Raw genomic sequence first — 13,726 nt, forward strand, 5'->3', positions numbered from 1 at the left:
CAAAATCTAAAAATCATAATTTGCCGTTTGACTGGCATTAGGCATGGGTAGAGATTTTGGGATAGAAAAAATACGTTTTCTCTGTCCCAATACTTACACTTGTTGTAAAAGAGACAATAAACCTTGAATAAACTACAAAGCTACTATAGCAACTACAAAAGGATTTACTTCCAGCCAAGGGAAACTAACCTATGGAACTCAGTGCAGGAAGTCCTCGACTTACAACAGTTCATTTAGTGACCAAAAGTTACAACGGCACTGAAAAAAAGGACTTGTGACCGTTTTTCCACACTTAACGACCGTTGCAGCTCCCCCATGGCTACGCGATCAAAATTCAGACGCTTGACAACGGACAACCGTATTTATGACGGTTGCTGGATCCCGGGGATCACTTGATCCCTTTTGGAGATCTTCCGATAAGTAAAGTCAATACAAATTCACTTAACAACCAGGTTACTAACGTTATCGACAAGCAGTGATTCACGCAAGGTCGCGAAATGGGCCCAAACTCACTGACAAAGTGAGCCTCGCTTAGCAACGTAAATGCTGGGCTCACCAGTGGTCGTAAAGTCGAGGACTACCTGTACCACTGTTCTGCCCCATCTACGGAACCAAAGAACGCAGCACACACAAAGTCTGTACAAACCTTAGTTTACTAAATAAACCAATATTTTACAACAACGGCTGTTAATTAACTGCATTAACAGCCGCCAAGAATTCAAAGAATAATAACTGAAAGTTTACTATGGTTGGCAGAATGCCAAGAAGCAATTTGCAGGAAGCTGATTAGATAAGCAAGACAAGACGTGAAGGTATGTGAACGAAGTTGTTCCCTGCAAATTGCTTCAGTCGGCGTTCCTCCTTAAATAGGCTAAGGGAGTGGCCAATTAGCCCCAAGCCTTACTCTCGAGGAGACCTCCTCCTGAGGAGCCACTCCTGCCTTTTGGCAGCTCTGTGCGCTTGTGCATCGAGAAGAGGCTCCTCCTTTTCGTCCTCTTCACTTAAGGGAGCTTCTGGAGGTTCTGAAGGCCCTGGCTGAATCCCCGCCTCTAGCACCACATCTTCTCCAGCCTCCTCACTGTCCGACTCGAGTGCCAGCTGCACAGGCTGCTGGCGCAGCACCACCCCAGCCTCCTCACTGTCGGAATCAGCTACTAGCTGCACAGGCCACATACGGGCCACAACAACTACACCTTTGCAGCAAGAGATGGCCATGATTAAGCCAACCTAACAGGATTGCACCTACCGGAAACGCGGTCAATGCTGTACATTCTTTCCAGCTTCTTCCGGCGCCAGCCGGTCTCACCAGCTTCGTTCTGATGATGGTGCTGATGTTCTTGTTGGTGGTGTTGATGATGATGATGGTGGTGGTGGTGGTGGTGGTGGTGTGGGTGATGTTGATTGTGATGTTCTAGATCAAACGGATGCTGAGATGACGCCGTCAGCTGGTCACAACTGGGATACTCTTTCGAGCCTTGCTGGGGACTTGGCCAACTGCCCTTGCATTGTCGGCTGATGTTGTGAGAACTTCCGGCATTGTGGAGAGGCTGACCTAAGGACCGTTCCCCGTCCACCTCTTCTTCTTCCTCTGTCCCTTTGAGGACTACCAGCTCCATGCTCTCGCTCTGGTGCTGCGAGAGCATGGGCCTCTCGCTGGAAATGGTGTAGACGCGGGGCTTGGGGCCTTCGCCGGCCAGCTTCTCACCAGCTTCCTCGGGGAAGGTGGGCTGAAACTTCCCGTCAGAAATGAGAGACAGGCGACGCTTGTTCTGAACACCCACGTGGATCTCTGGGGAGTCTTCTTGACCGACGTAGGACTCTGCCAACAAGTGATCTGAAAACAGGATGAGAAAGACAAGATTTGAGGGACTTTCTCCCTATCTGGGTGAGGACCATCTTGGTTGACTCAACCCAACATGGGTTGAGTCTTCTTGACGACATATGACTCTGCCAACAAGTGATCTGAAAACAGGATGAGAAAGACAAGATTTGAGGGACTTTCTCCCTATCTGGGTAAGGACCATCCTTGGTTGACCCAACCCAACCTGGGTGGAGTCTTCTTGACGACATATGACTCTGCCAACAAGTGATCTGAAAACAGGATGAGAAACACACAAGATTTGAGGGACTTTCTCCCTATCTGGGTGAGGACCATCCTTGGTTGACCCAACCCAACCTGGGTTGAGTCTTCTTGACGACATATGACTCTGCCAACAAGAGATCTGAAAACAGGATGAGAAACGCACAAGATTTGAGGGACTTTCTCCCTATCTGGGTAAGGACCATCTTGGTTGACTCAACCCAACATGGGTTGAGTCTTCTTGACGACATATGACTCTGCCAACAAGCGATCTGAAAACAGGATGAGAAACGCACAAGATTTGAGGGACTTTCTCCCTATCTGGGTAAGGACCATCTTGGTTGACTCAACCCAACATGGGTTGAGTCTTCTTGACGACATATGACTCTGCCAACAAGAGATCTGAAAACAGGATGAGAAACGCACAAGATTTGAGGGACTTTCTCCCTATCTGGGTGAGGACCATCCTTGGTTGACCCAACCCAACCTGGGTTGAGTCTTCTTGACAACATATGACTCTGCCAACAAGTGATCTGAAAACAGGATGAGAAAGACAAGATTTGAGGGACTTTCTCCCTATCTGGGTGAGGACCATCTTGGTTGACTCAACCCAACATGGGTTGAGTCTTCTTGACGACATATGACTCTGCCAACAAGAGATCTGAAAACAGGATGAGAAACGCACAAGATTTGAGGGACTTTCTCCCTATCTGGGTAAGGACCATCCTTGGTTGACCCAACCCAACCTAGTGGCCCAAATGATTGCTGAGAAACTTCAGCAGTTGCTTGTCCCAGCTTCTGCCAGCCTAGCAGTTTGAAGGCACGTAAAAAAATGCAAGTAGAAAAATAGGGACCACCTTTGGTGGGAAGGTAAGAGCGTTCCGTGCGCCTTTGGAGTTGAGTCATGCCGGCCGCATGACCACGGAGACGTCTTCGGACAGCGCTGGCTCTTTGGCTTTGAAATGGAGACGAGTACCGCCCCCTAGAGTCAGGAACTCTAGTATGTGCGAGGGGAACCTTTACCTTTTAAGATTAATCTCCAGGTGCAGCGAAGGGGCCTGTAAAATCAATGCAGTAGGAATCTTGGGAAATGTTTGTGGTCTTACCTGCACCATTCTTGCCTTCAGGACGGTTTTGAGAAAGATAATCCCCAAAAGCCCTCGCCGCTCTTCAAAGAATCCAGTGTGGGGAAATGCAAACATCAAAAGGCCCAAAGGGAAAGAGAAGGAAGGAAAAAAAAAATTATTAATAATCCCGGCAGCAAAATTCAAGGCACTGCTTACCTGCCAATCCCATTGCCTTCCCCCCTCCCCTCTCCCAAACGGTAATTTTAATAAGAGATTGCAAAGAGATGCAAAGTGGCCCCGTAAAATAAAAATTGCCTGCATTTTTCATTCTTCCCCCCCCCCGCTTATACATTCTCTCCCCCCACCCCACTTTGTCTCTCCGGCATGCGTACTCAGCTGGTTCAATGTTGCTAATGCTGCTCTTGGCCTTACACCAGCAGAAAAATTGACAAGTGATATATATTCTGCTGAGAAATTAAAGATATTTTCTTGTGGGGAAGAGAGGGAGGGAGGGAGGGAGGGAGGGAGGGGGGGAGAGAGAAATTATTCAAATTGGGAAAACCAGGAAGGACCACAGGTTTCTCCAGAGCCGCCTGTTCCCACGGTCCGGCCGTATCTTTGGATTAACTATGTGCCATCAAATTAGGCTCAGCTTTTAGGGACCAGGTAGATGGAGCTTGTCTAGGATGGATTTGTAGGTAGGAAGGAAATGGGATCTGATAGACTCTGCTTTTGATCCTTAATAGAGGAGAGGAGAGGAGAGGAGAGGAGAAGAGGAGAGGAGAGGAGAGGAGAGGAGAGGAGAGGAGAGGAGAGGGGAGGAGAGGAGAGGAGAGGGAGAAAGGAGAAAGGAGAAAGGAGAAAGGAGAAAGGAGAAGAAGAAAGGAGAGAGGAGAGGAGAGGAGAGAGGGAGAGGGAAAAAGGAGAGAGGAGAAGAAGAAAGAAGAAAGAAGAGAGGAGGGGAGAGGAGGAGAGGAGAGGGAGAAAGGAGAAAGGAGAAAGGAGAAAAGAGAAAAGAGAAAAGAGAAAAGAGAAAAGAGAAAAGAGAAAAGAGAAAAGAGAAAAGAGAAAAGAAGAAGAAAGGAGAAAGGAGAGGAGAGGGGAAAGGAGGGGAGGGGAGGGAAGGACAGGACAGGACAGGACAGGACAGGACAGGAAAGGAAAGGAAAGGAAAGGAAAGGAAAGGAAAGGAAAGGAAAGGAAAGGAAAGGAAAGGAAAGGAAGAAAGAGGAAGGGAGGGGGGAGAAGAAGGGAAAGGGAAGGGGAGAGGAAGGAAGGATCTATCTATCTAACAAAAGGAAATTCAATGTAGAGAAAAGTAAAGTCTTACACTTAGATAAGAAAATCCAAAAGCACACATATAAACTGGGGGGAAACCAGGCTTAATAGCAGTGACTGTGAGAGGGATCTTGGACTCTTAGTGGACAACCAGCTAACTATGAGCCAGCAGTGTGCAGAGGCAGCTAAAAAAGCCAATGCAATCCTAAATGGGGTAGGGTCTCCTGCTTGAGCGGGGGGTTGGACTAGATGACCTATAAGGTCCCTTCCGACTCTGTTAATCTGTTAAAACCATACAATCCTGAACCTCAGGCGAGTCTCCACCTTTTTCGATCACACTTCGAAAGTCCACCTCGCCCTCGTTCCCTTCCAGCGTGACTCTCTGTCCCTTTTGGGAGGAGAAACATCTCCTGGTCTCTAAACTCGTCTTGCAAGTTCGGTTGTTTACCAAGAGCCGAAACAAGAAGAAGAAGACGAAGAAGGAGAAGAAAAATTCACAGAAGGTAATAAGCCATCGAGGGAAGTAATTGTTCAGGGGCGCTGGGAATCAAATTAAAGAGCTTGAGGAACCCCAAGAGATGCCAAATTGAACTTCTGAGAATCTCTTACTCTAGGGACTACGTAGAGTTCTCCAGGTTCGCCAACCCGCTTTGCTTTTTAACCCTAAAGAAAAGAGAAGCACCTGGGAATAACAGAATAACAGCTCTGGAAGGGACCTTGGAGGTCTTCTAGTCCATCCCCCAGTTCAAGCAGGAAAAACCTAGACGTTTCAGGCAAAAGGTTGTCCAGTCTCTTCTTGAAAGCCTCCAGTGATGGAGCTTCTGAAAGCAAGTCATTTCACTGGTTAATTGTTCTCACTTTTAGGAAATTCCTCCTTAGTTCTAAGTTGCTTCTCTCCTTAGTTAGTTTCCATCCGTTCCTTCTTGTCCTGCCTTCAGGTGCTTTGGAGAATAGCTTGACTGCCTCTTCTTTGGGGCAGCCCCTGAGATATTGGAAGACTGCTATCATGTCTCCCCTAGTCCTTCTTTCCATCAAACTAGACATACCCAGTTCCTGCAACCGTTCTTTGTATGTTTTAATCTCCAAGCCTTTAATAATCATCTTCGTTGCTCTTCTCTGAACTTTGTCCAAAGTCTTTTGGACCAAAACTGGATGCAGTATTTCGGGGAGGTTGGGTGTGTGTGTGGCCTCACTCAGGTTTTATAAAGCGGTAATAATGCATAAAATAATAATAAACTGACTTATGGCTGGCTCTCGCATTTATAACCGTCGCAGCGTCCTCATTGGCCATCTTCCTAGCTGGCTCTCGACAAGCCAAGCTGAACTGGGAGACGGGATTCGTTTAAAAACTGCCATTTAACAACCCATGGCAACAACAACAACAAAAATTGTCGTCAAATTGGCTGCAAACTCGTGTAACCATCTTGCTTAAGAACGGAAATTCTGCTCCCGATGGTCGTAAATCGAGAATTACATGCGTTCCAAAGTGAGAGGGAAACCTAAAATCCCAGCTAGGAAAGAAGGAAGGGGGTTCGACAGAGGTAGTCCTCGACTTTCAACCGTTCGTTTAGTGACCGTTCAAAGTTACAACCGCAATTTTAAAGAAGTGAATTAGGACTGTGTTTCACACTTACGACCGTAGCAGCCTCCCCCTGGTCACGCGATTCAAATTCGGACGCTTGGCAACTGCTTCGTATTTATGACGGTTGCAGTCTCCCGGGGGAAATCACACGATCCCCTTTTGCGCCACCAAGTCAAAGGGGAAGCTGGATTCGCTTAATGACAGTGTGACTCACTTAACAGCCGCAGTGACTCGCTTAACAACGGTCGGCCGGAAAGATTGCGAAGCGGGGCAAAATTCACCGAGCAAATGTTTCGCTTAGCAACAGAAACGAGCTCAATTGTGATTCGTAAGTCAGCGACTGTCGGTATATTTGGCTTGCATTAAATAATTTGCGGTCGAAGAAGCAGCAAGCGAATATACGGGATGACAAGAATCTGTTTTAGACTTATAGAAAAACAGCCGTACGTGCTTTTCTACAGATCCTCGGGTTTTGCAACTGGGGAGGGAAAAAGAAATCCCAAGAAATGCTATTTCCCAGCAAACTTTTATTGTTCGTGGCAGGACTAGAAACTGTTTTCAGCCGGTCAGCTTTTGATTTTCCTTCTAGAGATCCTCAGAGCCCCCAATCCCCCCCCCAGTTTTAGCAGTGCCCTGTTTTCAATGTTCATCAGAGTTGGAAGACGACTGAGAGAAAGGTCACTCCGTCTGCAGAATCCATCTCTTTTAGAAACCGAGTGGGTCCACTTGGATCTTCAAAACTATCCGGCTAAGGGGGTGGAAAGAGCCAGATAGAAATCAAAGAGAGCGAAGAGATTTTTTTTAAGGCGCAGATTCTAGCTGGGTGACCTTGGGCTAACATTTCCTTCCCACCAGACCAGTCCAAGCCGATAGATTCCTTGTCGCAGGAGTGGGGGAGAGGGAGGAAAAGCCAAAAAGGAGGCAGGGATATTTTGTGCGCCATCTGGAGTTGTCCGAATTTTGATGGGCAGCGGGACAGCTTCACAAAAGAGAACAAGGAAACATTGGAATAATTCTTGCCACCGTTCTTTTTCTGCTATATTAACAGACAAAAAGCACCTCTGTTTTTTTTTTTTGCAGGCTGTCAGCCCTGTCAAATCGAAGGAACGAGTCCATCAACACTTCAATGGCATCAAGACTTAAGGGGAGGCCCGGCTACAGCCGGAGGGAAGTGTCCTTACTAGTGCTGATCTCCAAATTATAGGAAATTAAGAGTGATTTCCGTCTCCTTCTTAAACTGGCAAAATTGCAGGATGGAGGCAAGCGGAAGCGTTCTGGGATTTCGTCTCCCGTTGAGGTGTTCTTTTTCTAAACGCTTCTGAAATTTAAGAAGAGCGTCTCGGAGGGAGGAATCACGGGAGACCGTTGGTGGTAGAAGAGGCACAAATGAAGGCGAATAGAGGTGTCCCAGGATAACGTTGCAGGATCCAATCTGGGTCGGTCGCCAATGCCAGAGGTTTTGCCTTCCGAGCTTTTCGGACTCGTTCTGGAAACCATCTTCAGGGAACTTCTCTCTACCAGAATATATATCATCTATCTATCTATCTATCTATCATCTATCTATCTATCTATCTATCTATCTATCTATCTATCTATCCATCCATCCATCCATCCATCCATCCATCCATCTGACATCTGGAGTTAAATCCTGACTGGCTCAAGGTTGATTCAGCCTTCCATCCTTCCAAGGTCAGTAAAATGAGGACTTGGATTGTTGAGGGCAAACCACTTAGATAGGGCTGCAAAGCATTGTGAAGAGGTATATAACTCTTATTACTATCTGTCTGTCTGTCTGTCTGTCTGTCTGTCTGTCTGTCTGTCTGTCTATCTATCTATCTATCTATCTATCCATCCTCCAAAGTCCCTTCTAACTCTGTTATTCTGTTCCTATGTGTCTGTCTGTCTGTCTGTCTGTCTGTCTATCATCTCTCTCTCTCTCTCTCTCTCTCTCTCTCTCTCTCTCTCTCTCTCTCTCTCTTCTATCATCAACCTATCCTTCTGAGCCATCTACGTATCTTATCTTATCTATCTATCTATCTATCTATCTATCTATCTATCTATCCATCCATCCATCCATCCATCCATCCTCCAGTCTCTTCTAACTCTGTTATTCTCTACATGGTCCCACAAAAGAAATCCAAGGCCAATTGCACACTCACTGAGCATGTAAAACACCAATTTGAATAACTTTCCCTTTTTTCCCACGCCTGGTGGTATTCCCCTGCTCCAATAATTCACTCCTAAAGATTTTCATGGACGCTCTTACCCGTCTGGCCTGGTTGGGGGGAGGGTCACCCTAAACAGGACCTTCCTCCCTTTTTCTCTGGACAAGCGGATCTATTCTCGGGGGACGATCTGAGGATTTTGGGGTGCATGCAGTTTGGAGGTCACGCCTCGCCCCCTTAAAGCCAGGGGTCAAGAAAGTGACAGGGAACTTCTTCTTCAGAAGGAGGAGGACCAAAGACCGCATAGGACAAGGCAGATTGAGGCCAACTCGAATGCCATGCTTGGACAGAGATGTCACAACTGCACAGCCAACGCTGCGGCTCCACACCAAGTTGGAAGTTCACAAGGAGTAAAGCAGGGGCTCCCTGGAGCTTTGCCACAAATGTTCCAACAGGAGCCGGGCAGCTTGCCAAGTGCTTCGCACCTCACGTCAGCTGCTATTTCGACCCAATGCGAAGCGACAGCCGGGCTGAAAATATAGAGCAGCGGCGGCTTCTGGGCTGGCCGGTATGGAAAAGTTTGGGGTTTGTTTGGGTTTTTTTTTTTTTTTAAGTCTCTCTTTCTTAAGATGTCTTGATGTCGTGCTCACAGGGCTGACATGTGCCTTTAGTAATCAAACTCCTTCCTTCCTTCCTCCTTTCCTTCCTCTTTCCTTCCCTCTTTCTCTTCCCTTCCCCCTCTCCCCCTCCCCTCCCTCCCCATTCCCTCCCGCTTCTCTTCCCTTCCTCTTTCTTCCTTTCCTTTCCTTCTTTCCTTTCCTTCCCTTCCCTTCCCTTTTTGCTCCTTCCCCTCCCCTCCCTTCCTTTCCTTTCCTTTCCACTTTCCTTTCTTTTCCTTCCCTTCCTTTTCTTTCCCTTTGCTTCCTTTCCTTTCCTTCCCTTCTCTTCCTTTCCTTTCCCTTCGCTTTCCCTTTCTTTCCTTTTTCCTTTCCTTTCCACTTTCCTTTCCTTTCCTTCCTTTTCTTTCCCTTCGCTTCCTTTCCTTCCCTTCCTTTCCTTTTTCCTTTTCTTTCCACTTTCCTTTCCTATCCTTCCCCTCCTTTCCTTTCCTTTCCTTTCCTTTCCTTTCCTTTCCACTTTCCTTTCCTTCCCTTCCCTTTCCTTCTCTCTCTCCCTCCCTCCCTCCCTCCCCCCCCTTCTCTCTCCAATCGGGGCTGGATCCTGAATCCAAGACTTCGCCTTCAACGGCACAGAGTTTTAGCAACCCGGGAAGACGCACGAGAAGGCTCCAGGACGAACGGATTCAGCAGAAGTCCGCAAAGCTCAGCAGAAACTCACAACACAAGGGCTCCCTTCAGCCTTCCCCAACTGAGCCCGGGGGTGCAGCTAGATCTGGGGGCGGGGGGGGGTTGGTTAAAAGGAAACAGCGGATAGTACCCCCTCTGCTAAAGGTTTGGGGTGCCCGCCCGGGTTAGCCAAGCGTGGTATATGTGTGAGCCCTACAACGGATTGGCGTCGCCGGCACAAATCCGCACCCAGCGCTTAACTGGAGCCTGAGAGATGTTGGGTTTGGGGTTTAGGCTGGGGGGCTTCCCACAACCCCACCAAGGCGAACCGCCTCCGACGCCCCCCGCCCACCCCACACCTCTCAAACATCCCCACCTTCCCTAGCTGCGGATTGCCAGCTCGACCCGAAGCGCAAAAGCACAAGTGCTGCACGTCGCTCCTTTCGCACGTCGCTCCTTTCCTCCTTTACTACCCCCGTAGCAACCGGGAGAACGCCCTCGCCCGCCGCGGGCTCCTTTTCCTACCGCCTCTGCGGGTCCTCCATCCCGGGGCTTCTGGTTTTGCAGCCCCCCACACTCCCCCCCCCTCCGAAGCCCCCAGCCCCGGTTTTTTCCCCTCCGATTCCCGGGCTCCGGCTTTTTCGCGTGTGCGGTTCCGTCGCCCCGTTCCGCAGCTGCGGCTCCTGCCGGCTTTTTTTTTTTTTTTTTTACGCGCAGCCTTTTTCCTTTTTTTTTACGCTTTTTTGCGCCCCCCGCCGGCTTCCTTTTGGGGGGCACCCCCCCTCATCCGTTCCCCGCACCCCGATCTCCCCCACCCACCCGCCCACCCACCCCCACTTTTCCCCCGCGGAGCAGAGAGCCGGTCGCTCACCTGACTTTGGCCGCCACCGATGCCACGGCCTCGTTGCGGAGCGAGCGGCGTTTGGAGACGGCGGTGCCCATGGTCCTCCTGGCTCATCGCCGCCGCGCTGCTCAGCCGCCGCCCATGCTGGTGGTGCCCTCCACCCCGCCGGGGCCGGGCTGCAGTCGCCGTTGCTGCCTCCGCCGACCGAGCCCCGGGTCCTCCTCCTTCTCCTCCTCCTCCTCCTCCCCTGCCGGGCGGATCTGCCGAGGAGCACTGGAGGAGGAGCCGCATCTAGTCGGCCGCCCCTCGGCGCGCACGGCGGCTGCTCATTGACTGCGGCTCCTCCGCCACCGGCGAGAAGCTGTGGGGGGGAGGAGGGGGGAGGAGGAGCTCAGGAAGGGCGTGCGCCGGCATGCCTATATTTGGGGGGAGACCGGACCGGAGGACCGGAGCGCAGCTGTCCTTTGCCTCCTTCTCCGTGCGCTCCGGAGCTTGGATGGAGCAAGCCAGCGATCCATCCGTTGCAAGTTTGAGGGGGCTGCCCACAGAGAGGTGGAATTGAGGGGGGGGGGGACAAGCTGCTTTCCAAAAGCCAGACAAGGAACAATCATGGATGGAAACGGATCAAGGAGAGCTTCAACCTGGAAATAAGGAGGAATTTCCCCCGAAGGTGAGAGCAATCGACCCCATGGAACAGAAGTTGCCTTCGGAAGTTGTGGGAGCTTCATCGCTGGAGGCTTTCAAGAAGAGATTGGACTGCCATTTGTCAGAAATGGTGCAGGGTCTCCAGTTTAGGGGGTTTTGGACTAGATGACCTACAAGGTCCCTTCAATCTGTTGAATTGCCTGCATCACTAAGGATGGGCAAGGGAGCCCCCATCACACCCAAATCCCAGACTGTATTGCTTTTGCCAACAGTCTTGACACAAGGTTGAAAGGTTGGAGAAGAAGACTCTCCATGCTGGAGATTCGGTACTGGGTGGGAGGAAAAGACCACGCGGGGGGCCACACCGAAAGAACGTGGTCCTGTGCCACCGACCACTAGCTTTCTCTTGGTGGGTCTCCGTCTTCTGTTTAGTAGTCGGACTGGCCTGGTTTTTGTCCTTGGAAAGGTGTTAATATAATGGGGGACAATCTTGTTTCAAAGATGGAACATCTCAAAAGTCTCAAAATCTTTGGTGCTGGAGAATGGATTGTCCACTCTCTGGGACGTTTTGTCCTTCCTGTGGCTGTACATTCTGCAACTGTCCTGAAACAGTTGCAGGTAATGCCAATCCAGAATTCATACTGTGGTTCTAACACCATCACAAGGTTGCTATGTATTCGCTACCCACCCACAACTTATATATATATATATATAGGCCTTACCCCTCAATTCACAACCAACTGGAAAAGGATAACATTGCCCTACATCAAAACCATCTGAGAGAGCGTAACCAGCAAAATAGAATAGCCTTCATACTTTTGTATATTTTATACGAAGTCAGCTTATTGCCCCTACAAACTGGGTCCTCGATTTACCTACCTTAGAAAGGATGGAAGGCTGAGTCAACCTTGAGCCTGGTGAGATTCGATCTTACTTTAATTGCAGACAGCTGGGGTTAAATTACAGTGCTCTGTCTGTTGAGCTATCCAGGCTCCTATTGAATTCAATCCTTCATATTGAATTGAAAATAAACCCAACAATGGAGAGGGAATGGAGAGAGGAGGAGTAGAGGGACAGATAGGAAGAAGAGGGGAGAAGAGAGGAAAGGAGAGAGATAAAAGGAAAAGGAGAGGAAGAAAGGGAGGGGAAATAAGAGTAGGAAGAGAGGAAGAGGGGAGGAGTGGGGGAAAGGAAGGGGAAGGAGAGGAGGAAAGAAAGCTGAAAAGGAGAGAAGGTGGAAGGGAAGGGAAAGAGGGGAGAAGGAGAGGAAAGGAGAGAGAGAGAGAGGAAGGGAAAAGGAGAGGAAGAAAGGGAGGGGAAATAAGAGTAGGAAGAGAGGAAGAGGGGAGGAGTGGGGGAAAGGAAGGAGAAGGAGAGGAGGAAAGAAACTGAAAAGGAGAGAAGGTGGAAGGGAAGGGAAAGAGGGGAGAAGGAGAGGAAAGGAGAGAGAGAGAGAGGAAGGGAAAAGGAGAGGAAGAAAGGGAGGGGAAATAAGAGTAGGAAGAGAGGAAGAGGGGAGGAGTGGGGGAAAGGAAGGAGAAGGAGAGGAGGAAAGAAACTGAAAAGGAGAGAAGGTGGAAGGGAAGGGAAAGAGGGGAGAAGGAGAGGAAAGGAGAGATAGAGAGGAGGAAGGGAAAAGGAGAGGAAGAAAGGGAGGGGAAATAAGAGTAGGAAGAGAGGAAGAGGGGAGGAGTGGGGGAAAGGAAGGGGAAGGAGAGGAGGAAAGAAGAAAGCTGAAAAGGAGAGAAGGTGGAAGTGAAGGGAAAGAGGGGAGAAGGAGAGGAAAGGAGAGAGAGGAGGAAGGGAAAGGAGAGGAAGAAAGGGAGGGGAAATAAGAGTAGGAAGAGAGGAAGAGGGGAGGAGTGGGGGAAAGGAAGGGGAAGGAGAGGAGGAAAGAAAGCTGAAAAGGAGAGAAGGTGGAAGGGAAGGGAAAGAGGGGAGAAGGAGAGGAAAGGAGAGAGAGAGAGAGGAGGAAGGGAAAAGGAGAGGAAGAAAGGGAGGGGAAATAAGAGTAGGAAGAGAGGAAGAGGGGAGGCGTGGGGAAAAGGAAGGGGAAGGAGAGGAGGAAAGAAGAAAGCTGAAAAGGAGAGATGAAGGGAGGGAAAGGAAAGAGGGGAGAAGGAGAGGAAGGGTTGTTGCGAAATAAGAGAGATACGGAATGGTAGAAGAGCAATCCCGAGTATACTTTTAAATCTTTAGGATGAAGAATGAATTCATATGAAAGTCAAAAGATAATATGTATGATTAATAATGGCTAAGAGGTTGTATGTTTGTGAGAAATAATAATAAAAAACATTTTATATTTTAAAAAAAACCATCTCAGAGAAACAACCAACTGTATACAGCTATACAGCCGTACACAAACTGATTGAAGCCTTCTCAAAACCTCTTAAGTCAATTGAAAAACCCTGTAGCCTAAGTAGAAATAAATCGGGACTCATCTGCAACATACAGTGTTAAGGACTTTCCATCCATTATTCCTTGTCTGGCCTTCGGGTGCTTTGGAAAATAGCTTGACCCCCCCCCTTCCTCCTCTCTGTGGCAGCCCCTCAAATATTGGAAGACTTGCTATCACGTCTCCCCTGGTCTTTCTCTTCACTAGACTGGCCATTTTACAGAACTGGAAACTGAGGCTGAAAAACCGACAGGGGAAAAGAGGGTTTAAAAATCCAGAGAGAGATGGATGCTCACCGCCGCTTTCTATTTCAAAGGTCGCTCCTTCTCTCGCTGTCTTTAAAAATCTCTTTGATGGCTCACCAATTTCGCATTGCACTTTGTT

At 49.0% G+C, this 13,726-nt stretch overlaps 1 protein-coding gene across 1 annotated transcript in view; it reads right to left on the minus strand.

Annotated features, from left to right (window-relative positions):
* The window catches only part of NSMF (NMDA receptor synaptonuclear signaling and neuronal migration factor), a 30,707-nt gene extending 20,218 nt beyond the window's left edge, over positions 1 to 10,489 (minus strand). The window contains exons 1-3 of the mRNA XM_070955533.1: positions 10,330 to 10,489; positions 3,187 to 3,248; positions 1,247 to 1,834 (exon numbers count right to left, since the gene is read on the minus strand). Coding sequence (XP_070811634.1) covers positions 1,247 to 1,834; positions 3,187 to 3,248; positions 10,330 to 10,400 — 721 coding nt within the window. The 5' untranslated portion in view covers positions 10,401 to 10,489. The remainder of the gene's footprint in view (positions 1 to 1,246; positions 1,835 to 3,186; positions 3,249 to 10,329) is intronic.
* Between the last annotated feature and the right edge of the window lie 3,237 nt (positions 10,490 to 13,726).

Source organism: Pituophis catenifer, unplaced genomic scaffold (genome assembly GCF_029215685.1).
Source record: "Pituophis catenifer annectens isolate HBS135680 unplaced genomic scaffold, rPitCat1.0.hap2 SCAF_17, whole genome shotgun sequence".
Classification (NCBI taxonomy): domain Eukaryota; kingdom Metazoa; phylum Chordata; class Lepidosauria; order Squamata; family Colubridae; genus Pituophis; species Pituophis catenifer.